Here is a 15,199-nt window from a genome sequence, read left to right on the forward strand (position 1 = left end):
TAAGGTCTACGTTTATTACGATCGCCTAAAACAATAAATAAATATGCTGAATCCATGACTCAGCCTCTGTCAAAAGCTTTGAGTTAAAAGCTGCTTTTCTATATAAAGAATGAATCGAGGAATAAATGTAACATTTGAGATCAAGCTTTAAAAATATGACACAGTGGGTCACATACTAAATCAGAATTTAATCTTTTTATGGGCCTTGGGCTGTGCTACTAGTTACCCAATACAGGCAGTCCCCGAGTTACGCGGATCCGACTTATGTCAGATCTGTACTTACGAACGGGGCTTTTCTTGCCCCGGAGGATGCGGGTGGTGGGACCGCCCAGACGCGCCGCGGTCCCGCCGCCCACGTCCTCCGGGGCGAGAAAAGCTGCTCTGCGTCTCACCTGGTCTGCTTGGGGCGGGGGGGAAGAGACAGCAGACCAGGGAGACGCGGAACAAAGCCGCGGAGGACTAGTCATTAACATCCCTAACTCCGACCCCACTACAACCAGCCCTGTCGGGCTCCCAGATGCTGGCCCTCCTGCCCTGGGCCTCTCTCATCCAAGAACATCTGTGATCCTTCTGGACTATGGATGTTGCCAGACCAGAGATCCCAGTTGAGGGAGGTGCAACCCGTACTTAGTCCTACCATGAATACAGTGGGCTAGTCCCTTCCAGTTTTGATTTTGCAGTTTGTATATTGCTGGTATGAACAGATTATAATGGACCAAATTGTTTTGCTCATCTTTGTAGTTTAATAGGAAAAAATATCTCTTGTCATCTCAATTTTGTGCTTGTATTGTAGATCATATATTGGAGTCCCTTTTGCAGGACAACAAGATTGTGCTGCAGTGAGATTTGATGGTAGGAGTTTTGGAAAGTATTCAAGACTGAGTTACATAGAAAGCTTAGCGTCCTTTCTGGCTCCTTCATAACCTGGAAAATTAGTTTAACAGATTTCTTTCAAGCTTGGTAGTCTGTATGAATAAATACTATTTAATCATTAGAGAAAAGGAAATACACTTGCCTATAATTCAGCTTCTCTGAAGGTATAACTTAACTTGGTTCCTATTTGCCCACCTGCCTTCCTCTTATAGTTTAAACTTTTTATAGGCTGAAATCTCATCATTTATGGAGTTCCTTGCTTCCTATTTATTAGAGGACTGAAGCTAAAATTTTAAATGGCTTGGAGGCATTGGCCACTTACCTGTACTTTCCACATAAATGAGTGTGCGTTACTGATCCAAACGTTTTTGTCAGCTAGGGAGATGGCCACCTATGCCATGCTAAAAGCAAAAACCAAAAGAATAGGAATCAGTTGAATTATATTTTCAGAGGAGACCAATAACAGGGAGGTAGTTTTCCCTTCTGTTATAAGTCGTGAAATTAGGGGGAGGAGGGGTTGTGATCTAAACCAAAAGCAATATCATAACTTTACCCTAACAAAATTCTCTTTAATTTTCCTTGATTGTGTTTTGACAGCTTGAAGAATCTAAAACTGGATAAAAAACTAAAGCAATAAATAGGGATGTTAAAAAGCATTTATTCAGGTAAATGTGTAACCTCTGAAATTTTCAGCGATTACCCGTTTACATGCGGAGGAAGGTGACTCCCATGGCAGAGGCAGCAGCGCGGAGTGAAAAGGGCCATGTGGCTCCACAGGAGCTGGCTTAGAGGCAGCAGCCTGGGGTGGAAGGGGCGGTGTATAACTGAAGGTTAAGTGATGAGCGCAGGCTCATCAGTTAATTGTTCATATGTTTACACTTTCACATCCCTAGAAATAAACTATACAGAATAATTTTTAACTCGGATCATGATGGACCAGCCAACAGAGTCTCTTCACTCTTTAAATTATATGATTCTCTCAAAAGTAAATAAATCCTTTTTGATGTGGTGTGTGTGTGTGTGTGTGTGTGTGTGTGTGTGTGTGTGTGTGTGTGTGTGTGTGTGTGTGTGTGTGTGTGTAAAAATAAATCAATCTCTTTACTGAATTTTATTTGGTTTATCCCTGTTGCACAAGGTTCTACCATATATTTCCACTCCAACCTACCCTGTGTGTACATGTTTGACCAGATGTGCTCAATGACTTTTGGAAGTTAGACTAGTGGAGTAGATTTTGATTTGCATTTCATCCAAAAGGTTGCATTTCCTATTGCAGGGGTGGCCAGTCCATGGCTCGCACGCCACATACTGCTCTTCAGAGGAAAAATTGCGGCTCCCACAACCGCAGCTGTTCTGTGTTCCCCTGGTCTGACCTTTTTTCCTTGTCTGTTCATGGTGTGGCTTGGGGCAGTGAGATCTGACACTGCAGCCGACGGAAGTGTACTTGGGCCACACGCAACTCTTAAAGGGGCGATTTTTTTTCCCGTCAACAGCTTTTTTCCCTTGGCTCTTTGTGCTGTATCCACCACTATTTTGGCTCTTTGTCTCTAATTGGTTGGCCACCTCTGTCCTGTTGGTAGGGCTGGCTAGTATCCTGCTCTTCTACATCAGTTCAGATGATGGCTTGAATAGAGGCTTGTCCATTTATTGAGATTTTCTGATCTGCAGTAAATCTCTGTTTAAATGACAAAGATCACTAACATGTTTGAAGCGTTATGGGGAGAAGTGCTCTTTAATGATTACAGCAATAATTTTCAGACTAGTTTGTACTGGCTTGTCAGAAGGTTCTTGCTGTTCTTTTTTCCAGCTATAAGTTTTATTTTGACAATAGAAAATATATTAAACATTTCACTAATAATGCTTTTTCAGTCTGTGATAAGATGACTTGAAAGGGCTAATGTCCCTTGTTCTCAGTCTGGCTACTTTAGGAAATCAGTTCCTCGTATCTGGAGATTAGTGTAGATCCACCCCTACTCAAAACTCCTCCTTGTTACTGCTTCCTAACAGAAGTGGAGGTAGTAGTCCCTCGCCAGCTGTCATGTAGCTTGGGGTAGTATTAGGCATTAATCTCCAAAAAGTTAAGTTGAATATTTTATTTGAATGTAGTATGGCTGCTGTTAAACAATTCATGCCAACAGTTTGGCATGGAAGAATAATCGGTGGCTAAGGCACTGCCCCAGTATTGGGAGGATCAGGGTCGCTTCCTAATTTGATCACAAAATTCTTGTGTGACATTGAATTAGTCACTCATTCTTTGTGCTTTAATTCATAGTCTGTAAAAAAGGAAGAAATGCTTCTCTAAGTCTAAGAGGTTCTGAGGATAAATTCATTAAGATTTATGATGGACTCAGGGATGGTATTATTGAAGAATATATAAATATCTCGATTTACAATTTGCTGACATTTATTTAATAACAAAGTATTCCTAAAATTTTCCTTTGAAATAGGAGTGTGTTTACTTCTTGGGCTTGTGCCACTTATTCTGGAAACTTAAATATGTATATTGTTGTAGGCACAAGCCAAATCAGATCTCTTTGAAGGAAAACAGTACAGATCCTTAACCAAAAGCAAGAAAAATAAACAGAATATCTACTATGTTTGAGAAAATGTGACACGTGCTTTTTTTTTTAAATTGTATCTACAATAATTTGTTTCTTTTGCAGAACCCTATGATAACTTGAGAGAGATTCTCCAAAATGTGGCCAAATTACAAGGTGTTTCAAATATGAGAAAACTAGGCCACTTGAATAATTTTACTAAGGTAAGAACTTAACTGGTACGTCTTGTTTAGTGATAATTTTTAATGATAATTTTATTTGTGCTATGCCAGAGATTTGCTAGGAGCCTTATAATAGTTTCTGTCTCAAAGAGCTTACCATTCAGATTTTAGATGAGACAGGCACCATGGTGTGACAGAACAAATAAGATCAAGCATTAGTTCACGTACCTCTCTGTGGCTGAATTTTTGTTTTAATTCACTTATGGGCAGTGTGACGGAAGTCATATTTTTTAGTGGAGATTTGATTGGCATATGATCAAAGCTGAGATAAGATTGGGAAGGGAATAGAATTCCATGGAAAAAGGAATGGAGATAGAGGGAGAGTTTCCAGAGATCTGGAGGACTAGAGATGTAAGTCAGAAGTCAACTAAACATCGGCTTATTGGGTAGTCAAGTAACTACTCGACTAGTCGCTCTCCCACCTCCCCCGCTGCCTCTGTATGAGAGGCAGCAGGGGGGAGGAAGTAGGAGCTGGTGCTGGGAGAGCTGGCTGAAAATCCAGTTTCCCCCCAGCACCGTCTCTGTAGTGCGGGGGGAAAGGGGAGGACAGGGGATGCAGACCTACTGAGCTCTTACTATATTTAAAGTGCAGAGGCGCAGTGGGAGTGCCCCCATCGACTAATCGAGTAGTTGATGGAAATTCCATCGACTACTCGATTAGTTAATCAACTGATACTTAATATCCCTATGGGGGAAAATGAAAAGAGACTAATTCAGATATAGATAAAAATTATGTACCCTTTAATGGATGGCAAAAATACGCAGCGCAACAGATAACCAATAGAGCAGTGGTCCCCAGCGCGATGCCCGTGGGCGCCATGGCGCCCGCCGGGGCATTTGTGTGCGCCCGCCGACAACCTGGGCTGCCCCCCCCCCCTTGTGCACGGCGCACGGGAGGCGCAGGCCCCAGGCACGCGACATGCACCGGCGCCTGGTGCACGGCGCTCGGGCGGCCTCAGCTCCGGGGAACATGCGGGCGCGCGGCGCCGGTACCGGCCCCAGGCGTGCGGCTCGGGCGGCAGCGCTGGCCCTGGGCCCACGGCACAAGGCGCTCGGGCGGCTCCGGCGCTGGGGCACATGCCGGCGCCGGGTGCAAGGGCATCCCGCCTCTGGCGTGCCCCACGACGCACGGCCCCGGGCGCCCGGCGCGTGAGTGGCCCCACCCCCCGGGTGCCCGGCGTGTGAGTGGCCCCGCGTCCGGGAGCCTCTGTAGGTTGGGGCCACTGCAACAGAGCAATTCAGAGAAGGGACTCATGGCTTGGTCTTAACCGGAGGCAAGAAATATTTCAAAAGCAGGATTTAGGTAGACTAGAAAGAAAAGGGTTAGGTAAGAGGCTCTCTCCCCCCCTCCCCCCTTTTGTATTTGATGTTGGCTCACTGTGGTGTGATTTACAGTTTTGTTACTTCATTACAGGTGACTGGTGCTCAAATGCCAAGATTATGAACAGTGCATAAATGCTTTGGTACAGGTCAAACCTCTCCAGTTTGGCACACTCTAGTCTGGCAGTATTTGTGGTCCAACATGATTTTAAGTTAGCTATATGTCCACTTCTCATGGGTGTGGCCAAATTTCTTGCAGTCCCATAAAGTTTGTTTACATCCACCAATTTTGGCGCTCAGTGTTCTGTGCTGTTATTTAGCTCTAATTTACCCCAAATGTTTTCTAAGAGCCTAGTAAGCAATTGAAGTGTTGGTTATCCTGCTAGACAATATTGACCTCTTGTGGGTTAGTGCTGGTCAGGTTCCGAGGGTGCTGGACTAGAGAGGTTCAACCTGTAGTATATTAGATCTTGATTTTGTATGGAAATTGTCTAATTAAAAGTTTAAAATGTAATTAGTCTTTCTTGATCAACCTAATCCCTTTCTAGCTGCATTGTTTTCATACGCAGTGTATTTAACAATTCCGGGGTGATTATATGGGCTTGAAAAAAATAGTCTCCTGACTGAGAGCAGGTATATGCTATGGGGGAAGGTCAGCTTAAGGTACATAATTCCAGCTGCGTAAATAACATAGCTGGAGTTGATGTACCGTAAGCTGAGCTGGCGTACCATACTCAGAGCAGGAGGTCGATGGGAGGAACACTTCTCTCAGATTTCCTTACTCCTCATGATAGTGAGGAGTACTGGTGTTGATGAGGACGTGTTCAATTTAGATATCCCCACTAGACTCACTAAATTGAATGCTGGAAGATTGACTGCTGGAGCATTGATCTTCCCCGTAATATAGACATGCCCTAAATGTTTCAGGAAGTATTGCAGGGGAAGGAAAAACCTGATTGAAATTTCATTCAGAAATCTTGTGGAAAGGATGATACAGGTAACTTCTTAGTTGTTCTACATTAAGTACCAAAAAACTGTGATTGAAGGAAATGAATAAGAATTATGACTATGTAAAATGGTAAGATTCATATTTCACATTATGTATATTTCAGTTATACCTGCTGTCTTTAGTGACTAAAATGCTTAGTTCTGTCGCTATAAAATGAACATAGCTAAGGAAATTATCTGGATTCTTTTACTACATATAAATCAACTGATTTTTTTTTAAATTGAGTTCCAACCAGGGTGCACATGAGGGTGGTCAAGCAGGGTTACAGGCCTACCCCACCCAGTCAGCAAAGGCACAGAACACCTCTGTGGCTGGGGTGAGTAGAGTGAACTCCTTGGCCCTGGGACTGCAGAGGGAAGGAGAGATGCTTCTCCACTGTCCTTTGGGCTGGGGAACAGCCAGCTCCACCTACTGTAAGGGGGTTGGGTAGATGACTGCTCTGCTGCCCCTGGGGCCAAGGAGGAAAGGAGAGAGAGACATCTCTTCTGAGGATGGGTGAAGGAGGAGAGGCACTCTTCTGGGCAGGGGAATGGATAGTTCTTCCGGCCTCAGGAAGCACAGAAAGTGCCTCCCTCCCCCCACCGCAAATGGGAAGTTTATTTCTATCCACATTGATGGTTCCAACTACTATGCAGGTTGTCAAATCTCTTTTATTCTCATGCAGAGCCATTAACCTGCGTAGAGGACATCAGGCTCCTTTAAACCTGTCTAGAAGCCAATCTGAAGTCTTTAAAGTATGCATCCTTAAAATAGGGATATCAGGGAGTAATTGACTAATCGACTACCCGATAAGCCTGTATCAGAGGCAGCGGGGGATGGAAAGCAGGTGCTGGTGCTGGGGGAAGCCATCTTAAAAGCCTCTATTAGAGGCAGCAGCGAGGCCCGGGCAAGAGTTGCTACTGGGAAGCAGCCCCTGTGCGTGGAAGGTCCCAAATGCTGCAGTCTGGGCAGGCAGCCCAAATCAGTCCTGGCTTGCGCTTGGTCCGGGACCAAAGTCCATTATGGCTCTGCAATTTCAAAGGCAGTAGGAGCTAAGCAGCCTGCCTCTCCCCAGCTTCTATTACATTTTAAAGGAGAGCCACAGCAGCTTAGAAGTATAATTAGTTTTTGGTCCTCCAGTTTTCTTGGCAAGTCAGACTATACGCTGACTATAAGGTAAATGCATAACTATTTGGAAAACCATTCCCGGAGAGCAGTTATTAGTGGCTCACTAAGGACATATTGAGCTGGGTCCTGCAGGGATCAGTTCTGAGTCTAATTCTGTTCAATATCTTTATCAATGACTTAGATAATGGTATAGTGAATACACTTATATGTTTTGTAGGTGATACCAGGTTAGGAGAGGTTGCAGGTGCTCTGAAACATAAGATGAAAGTTCAAATTGATCTAGAAAAACTAGAGAAATGCTCTGAAATAAATAGAATGAAATTCTATAAGGACAAATGCAGAGTACTTCACTTAGGAAGGAACAATCAGTTGCACGCATTACAGCTGGTCAATGACTGCCTAGGAAGGAGTGCTGTTTAAAAGGATCTGGGGATCACAGTGGATCACAAACTAATGAGGCAAAAGTGTAAGAGTGTTGCTGAAGAAGCAAATATTCTGCAATATATTAATAGGTGTGTTTTAAGCAGTTTGCAAGAAGTAGTTCTTCTTCGAGGGTCCCCGTGGGTGCTCCACCTAGGAGTGTCAGCGCCGCTGTGCACACGGGCCTGGAGATTCCTGCTAGCAGTCCCCAGGCTGCCAGCGCATGCTGCGCTATCGCTCGGAATGACAGTTGCACATGCATCGGCAGCCGTTCCCTCAGTTCCTTCTTAACCACTGCCAGGATTGGTCGCACCTAGACAGTCTCCCTTAATCAACAGTACAGCAGTCTTTAGAGAGAAAAAAGAAAAAGTTATTTCATTAGTAGTATACAAGAAGAGCAGGAAGAAGAACAGGTGGAGTGGGGCGCAGGTGCTACCGCTGTGTCCCGCTCGCCCAAAGGGCAACACAAACAGGCAAACCTGTCGTGCCTGCATCACTTGGATTTAAAAGGCACACAGGGTGCAGGATTTCTGTCCCAGCAACAGATGAACATGAGCAGTGTCTGCACTGCCTAGGGCAGGATCACCCAGTCAGCTGCTGCCCGCACTGCCGAAAGCTCACCCCAAGATATGTACCTCATTCCATTGTAATGAACGGAAATATCTACCTGTGTTCTTCCCAAAACCACATGAGGACAGCAACCAGGCAGTGCTACACACGCTGGATGTACACTGGGCATTAGCCTTCTACCTGGACTGCACAAAAGACTATTCATGTTGGGTGCAGACAGGTCCGGAGGTCAACCTGTTTCTAAACAGCAAATATCCAAATGGATCCCTGCATGCATACAACTGGCCTACGCCCAGGAACACATACAGCCGCCAACAGTCATATGGGCACATTCCTTAAGGGTCTACCCATAGACATTATCTGCAGAGCAGCAACATGGGCTTCAGCCAATACTTTTGTGCAATGTAACGCAGTTCAGACCTTTGAAGACACAGACACTAGATTTGGATGCACAGTCTTGTCCAACATCGAATCCTGTATCACTGAGCACCCACTGCCAAGCAGGAACACTGCTGCGTAGTTACCTAGGTGGAGCACCCATGGGGACCCTTGAAGAAGAAGGGAAGGTTACTCACCTTGTGCAGTAAATGGAGTTCTTCGAGATGTGTCCCCGTGGGTGCTCCACACCCATCCTTCTCCCCTCTGCTCTGGGCTAGAAGAGTCCGTCTTAGAGAAGAAACGGAGGCAATGGCCACTGGTGTGTGTGCAGTTGTCATTCCGAGCGATTTCACAATAGTGGAGCATGCGCTGGTGGTCGGGAAACTGCTAGCATGAATCTCTGGGCCCATGTGCACAGCGGCTCTGACAAACCTAGGTGAAGCACCCATGGGAACACCTCACGAAGAACTCCAGTTACTGCACAAGGGGAGTAACCTTCCCTTCTTCTGCTCTCTGCCGATTAGGCCTCAACTGGAGTATTATGTCAATTTCTGGGTGCCACATTTCAGGAAAGATGTAGACAAATTGGGGAAAGTCAAAAGAAGTAGGGATGTTAGCATGTAATTGAATAGGTGTATAACAGCATCAAATTTTAGTGGTTACATGACTGTTCAGTAGGCCCCAGAGGCAGGACTGGCAGCAGCCCCTGCACGTGGGGGGTCTGAGGTCCCTGTAGATAGAGGCTGCTTTGCAATATCAGCCTCTGTTTGAGGAGAGCTCAGATCCACCACCCACCCCCCGCCTCCGGCCAGGAGATGTTGCTGGGAAGCAGCCTCTGTCTGTAGTGAGCCCAGGCCCTCCACAGATAGAGACTGCATTGCAGCAGCTTTCCCTGTTCCCGCCCCTCAGCCTTGGCTAGAGGCAGTAGGATGGGGAAGGGGGAGCAGGTGGCGCCGTGGAGCTAGCGCTGGGATTGGAACTGTTTTTTAAGCCTGTCCCCACTCCCAGACTTCTGCATCCCAATCACTGCCTCTCTAGGAGTCAGCAAGTTGGGGCCAGTCAGGTCCGTGCAGCTGGCACACGCAGAGAGCTGGCTTAAAAGCTGGCTCCCCGCACGTATCCGCCTCCAACTGTCCCCCTCTTTCTGAGGCAGCAGTGGTGGTGCAGTGGATCCGGTGTTCATGAGGAGCCCGCTGAAAGCCAGCTCTCCATGGGCATTGGGTCCCACCTCCACCCCCTTTGCTGCCTCTGACACAGACACCACAAAGGGGGGAATGTGTGTAGTTGACAGGATTAACCGATAAGCCCAGACTTATTTGTTAATTGTGTAATTGTTTACACTTTGAGAGCCCTACAGAGAATAGCAATGACCTGTGAATAGTTTTGTTTGTCTTGTAAGACCAAATTGGTCCTAGAAAGACGCGTGTCTATGCCACCTGGTACTGGATCCATCTTGAATCTGGTATTTCTCCATGGGGAAGGGGGGAGCCCAACAAAGGATTTCTGTGATGGAGGGGAAGTCTGTTTAAGCAATGGGAAACAATCAGTCTAAGATGACACGGCGAATTTTGAAGAAGATGTAGACCTGAGTGAGAATAAAGAGCACAATTTAACTTGACACTTTCACCTGGCATAAGAACAGCTGTTTAGGGTAAGAATTTGCATATAGCAAGTTTCTTAGTGGATTCCAACAAGCTTAAAGCGTTTTTGTTAATTTAGTAACTTACTCCTTTGGCAGGTTGAATTTTCTTTTGGGTGGGTTGAAATTTCTTACTGAGGAAGTATGTCAATGTACACCACTAATACAAACAAACATATATGTATGTATATATTTTTAAACAGTCCATATGCGTGGAAGAAAATATATTAAAACAAGGGATATTTAGCAAGGAGCAATGCTTATGATATTTAATATGAAATCAAATAAAAAAGAAAATTAACATTGCCCTTGGAGTACGTATCTTCCTTTCTAACAACTCAAGAAAGTAAACACACCAAAATGCAAATTATACACACATAGCTCTGCTTGAAGGCGCTAAACAAATCTGAGTCAACTAGAAATAGTCATGCTCTCATTAAAAATACTAATACAATATTTACTGACACTGGAAAGGAGAGTAAAAGGCATTCTCTAAGGGTACATCTACACTTGCTCCCTAGTTCGAGCTAGGGATGCAAATATAGGCGACCGAAATTGCTAATGAAGCAGGGTTTTAAATATCCCACGCTTCATTAGCATGATCTTGCTGGCGAGTTACTCGGCTCAACAGCTGATTCAAACCAGGAAGTGCGCGTCGGGACGCATTAGTTTGAACCAAACCCCTTGGTTCGAACTAACGTTACTCCTAAAAAAAATTAGTAACACAGAGCCCCCTTCCCAGCCCAGGAGGCTTGAAGAAACTGCTGGATTTCTGCCTCTGCCTCTTTCTCCTTACGCAGATGGGACTCCAGACTCTCCTCCCCTTTGACTGCCCCTCAGCCATTTACTTCTTCCCTTCCCCTTCTCTCCTCCCAATCACTTACTCTCTTCTCTTCTCTCCCCATTTTGCCAGCTCTGGGAGCTCCTCCATTTCAAGCATGCAGCTCCATTTAAATTGCTGCTCAGCAAGATGTTCCTCCCCTCCACCAGTCAGCTGAGCTCCCCACCTCTGAGTTTTGAGTCTCTGTGCAGAGCTCATTAAGGAGCTGTATGGTTGCGCAGCTTACAGGGAACTTAGGACAGCAGAAGATCTGGCCCAGCAGGAACCCCAGAGCAGGAAGGCAGGCATCAGAGATATACCAGGGAAAAATCCTAAGGGGACTTCTCTGATTGACCTCATCATTAGGGATGTAAGTGAGTAGTTGAATTGACTACTTGCATTCCCCCCCCCCTTGTTGCCTCTGTATCAGAGGCAGTAAGGTGGGAGAAGCAAGAGCTGGCTTAAAAGCTGATTTTCCCCTCCAGCACCATCTCCATGGTGTCACTTACTTCCCCCTGCCCTGCTCTTGCCTCTATCAGAGGCAGCAGCGTGGGGAAGGGAGCAGGGGAGACTGCCGTGAAGTAGCCCCAGCATGCAGTAGCTCTGGCTTGCCACAAGCAGAAGCTGTTCTGCATTCTGTGGAGCAGCTCCTGTTGCGAGGGATTCCAAGGGGAGTTTGGGAGCCTCCATGGACATGGGCAGCCTCTGGTCACAGCCAGCATTAAAAATGCAGAGCTGCAGCAGGGGTAGCTCCCAGACCCAGCGTGTGCCGGTACTGAGCACCTTACCTTATCGACTAATCATGTAGTCGATACAGATTATATTGACTAGACAGTTAGCCAATCACTAACGTTTAATATCCTTATTCATCATAGGGGAATATAACAGTTCTCAAGTACATAAAAGATAGTTACAAGGAGGAGGGAGAAAAATTGTTCTCCTTAACATCTGAGGATAGGATAGGATTTGATTTTTTTTCCCTAAGAGTGCATGATAGTGGCAAAAATTAAACTGTTTTTTAATGAAGTGGTTAATTTGTATAATAGAAAAATAGTTTTTTCTGTTTGATCTGTAAAGATCATAATTACTATTAATTTTGAGGAGTAACCATAGGAATTGTATATGATATGTTCTGTACACTAAAGATGTTCTGAACTAGTTCAGATTAGGGATGTTAGAGAGTAGTCGACTACTTGACTACCTGGAGTACTCGACTATTTACTCCCCCTCTCTCCTGCTACCTCTGTATGAGAGGTGGCAAGGATGGGGCAGGAGACCATCTCCATGGTGCCGCCTATTTCTCTCCTCTCCCCCCCCCCCCCCGTTTTCCCCTCAGAGGCAGCAGAGGGGGGCGGGACGAGGCTCATCGCAGACAAAGGCTGTTCTGGCAGCAGCTCCTGTTCACAGTGGCCCGGGCTGGCTACGCACTGGGGCTGTTCCGGGAGCGGCCCTGGCCCTGGCCGCTGTGAACAGGGGCTGCTGAACTTGGTGTGAGCTAGGACCAAGCAGTCCCGGCTTGCGCTAGTCTAGGACACTGCGCCTCTGCATTTTAAATGTAATAAGAGCCCGGCAGCTCTTACTACATTTAATATGCAGAGCCGCGGTGTGGGTGGCTCTCGGAGTTGGTTCCAGAAGTTACCCCTACTGCAGTTCTGCAGAGCAGTCCTTATTGACTAATTGTGTAGTTGATACAAATTGTATTGACTACACGATTAGCCAGACAACCACAATTTAACATCATTAGTTCAGATGCAAAATATATGTGCGATGCAGGTAAGAGTTGGATGTGTTAAGAGTTGAGCAGTCAACATCATCTCAGGGCTTAACAGAAGCATGTTAATTGGAAGGATTTTAGTGAAGTCTGATTGCACAAGGATAGCTGTTGTAAGATTTGGGGTGAAAGAGAAAGAAGACATGAAGATTAGGAGAATGAACCGAGTAAGAAAAAGAAAGAAATTGGAGCAGAGATGTAAATGTAGGCAAGATTGTGCTGTTCTTTGAAGATGAATGTCGTGAAACTTGCTGTGTTAACTGAAGGGAGATAATAAAAGTAAAAAAGAGAATTGGTGTGCAATTAGTAAGACACTGAGGGAAAAAATGACTTTCAGAAGAAAATGTTGCTGTCAAAGAGAATGAAAAGAGTTAGTAAACAAGTTAGGAAAGTTGTGGGGATTCTTATTGGTGAAATGTTTTCAAAGCTGGTTTTCCCCCTTCCAATTTACTAGAAATGTCCTTCTCAGCTGGGTGAGAATCCATATACAACAGTACATATATTTACTGAAATTCACTGTAGTAAGGGCAGAATGGGGACGTGTACGGTGGAAGCTTCAGATCATGCAGTACATAGTAACTGGACAGCTCAACAGGATAGACTGCTATGAAATACATTGTTCCTGTGTATTTTGGTCCTTGCGTCAGCTTCTAGTCTGCTGCCATTGCCTTTTCAAGTTGTTTTAATACCTGCAAGCACATGACCCACCATGACTCCGGTCATCTGAAGTGGGCAGTGTCCACGAAAGCTCATGATACCATCTACATGTTTTGTTAGTCTATAAAGTGCTACCAGACCATTTGTTCTTTTAGCTGTGTTACTGTGATACTAGGTGATTCAGAGAGGCTATGATGAAACATACAATAATGATCTGTAAAAAAAAATTCAACTGACACACAAATTTTCGGAATTGACTCATTCAGATCCAGATACTCTGGCCACCTTTGAGGCACGTCAGAATGCTTTTTGTTATCACTTAATTCTATGCCATTATGTAAGTATCACCTATTCATTACAGTTAATAGGCTGTATTCAATTTTGTATATGCTGTGGACCTTCTGTGGTTTTGCTGTTTTGAGCTGCTGTTTCTAAGTCATACTACTATGGTGCATGAATTGCTATGAGCTGTCCCTGTAATATGGGTGATAGTAAGCATGAAAAGATCTTCATTGAAATATGTGAGTTATAAACCACTGAGACCCCTAGCATAACATTTTTGTGCTGATATTAAATTAACCATTCCAGGCATCTGTTTTCTTTTTTAATTTGCTGTTATATTGAAATATGTGAATTTCAGATTTGAATTATGACCAGTAAATAAGAGTGAATAGCAGGCAAAAAAGGTGTATTAATGTTAAAACTAATTTTCTTGGTATGCTTTGTTTAATTCAAGGAATTTGAAAGGTACACTACTAGCCCATTTCTATTTTAGCAAAGTATAAGAGTACCTAAGCTAAATATATATGATAATGTACAGGGCAGATTTTATTCTGGCAATGCTTGAACTTGTATAAAATGAAGAGTATATTGATTATTAAATGTAGAGATCAGAAGTCCTTTTAGACAACAGATACCCCAATCCCAAGAGCTTAGCATTTTGTATAAATAGTTTTGACATGCTTAAGTCACATGAAAGTAAAATGAGAAGAAACTGGCAAGTTTAATTGATTGTAGATTTGTTCTAAAACACAGTTAAGAGGATTCCATTTATTAATACAAGAACTTTCAGATTAGAGTGCAGCCTCTTCTCCATTGTATGTAATAGGAGTACAGATGTACCAAAGTTACCAAATGTTTTTGGATGGGTCAGTATATGGGTTTTAATACTAAGAATATGTGGACTATCTGCCACTCCCATTTGTGATTATATGGAACACCACCCTGCTCATTCATGATTCTATAACATGTGCAGCAACTATAGAGTAATTACTTGCATGGAAAAGTAGTATTAGAAAATGTATTTTTAGCCGATTTTACACAATTTAGCATCAGAAAACATGGAAGAGCCACAACCATGTGCTCAACAAATGGACCATATCTGGAAACAGCTTTGTTAATTTGTGAAGGACTGAATTTCTACCATCTTATTTTATGGGCTTCAGAAATGTGAAAGGTGCCAAATTGAAAAAGACTTACAATCTTAAGACTCCAATTGTTTAAACAAGGCGTTTAAAAAAAATTCATACCAGTGAGTCTGAGCCTGTGGCAATTGACTTAGGCTTGCAGGGCTCTCAACATGAGGCTTAATATAGCAGCATAGAGTCACAGATTTTAAGGCCAAAAAGAGGGACCATAATGATTCTAGTCTGGAGGTGGGCACTAATTTTTGCCCGGAGGCCACTTGAAAATTTTTTGTAGTAGCCCAGGGCCACCCCAGAAGGGGTGGGGCCTAAATGGGAAGGGGCGGGGCTCCTTTGCCACCCCTTCCCACTAGGCACCCGTGCCCTGGAAGAGGCTTGGCACTCTCCCCCACCTCTAGGCCAATCAGGGCCTGGAGGTGATGGAACATGGGAAGC

General features: G+C 44.5%; 1 protein-coding gene across 1 annotated transcript in view; it reads left to right on the forward strand.

Annotated features, from left to right (window-relative positions):
• Positions 1-15,199, forward strand: part of RICTOR (RPTOR independent companion of MTOR complex 2) — a 139,011-nt gene that overhangs the window by 21,452 nt on the left and 102,360 nt on the right. The window contains exon 3 of the mRNA XM_006139479.5: positions 3,534-3,631. Within this exon, the coding sequence (XP_006139541.4) occupies positions 3,534-3,631 (98 nt within the window). The remainder of the gene's footprint in view (positions 1-3,533; positions 3,632-15,199) is intronic.

Source organism: Pelodiscus sinensis, chromosome 6 (assembly GCF_052426305.1).
Source record: "Pelodiscus sinensis isolate ZL-2025 chromosome 6, ASM5242630v1, whole genome shotgun sequence".
Classification (NCBI taxonomy): Eukaryota; Metazoa; Chordata; order Testudines; family Trionychidae; genus Pelodiscus; species Pelodiscus sinensis.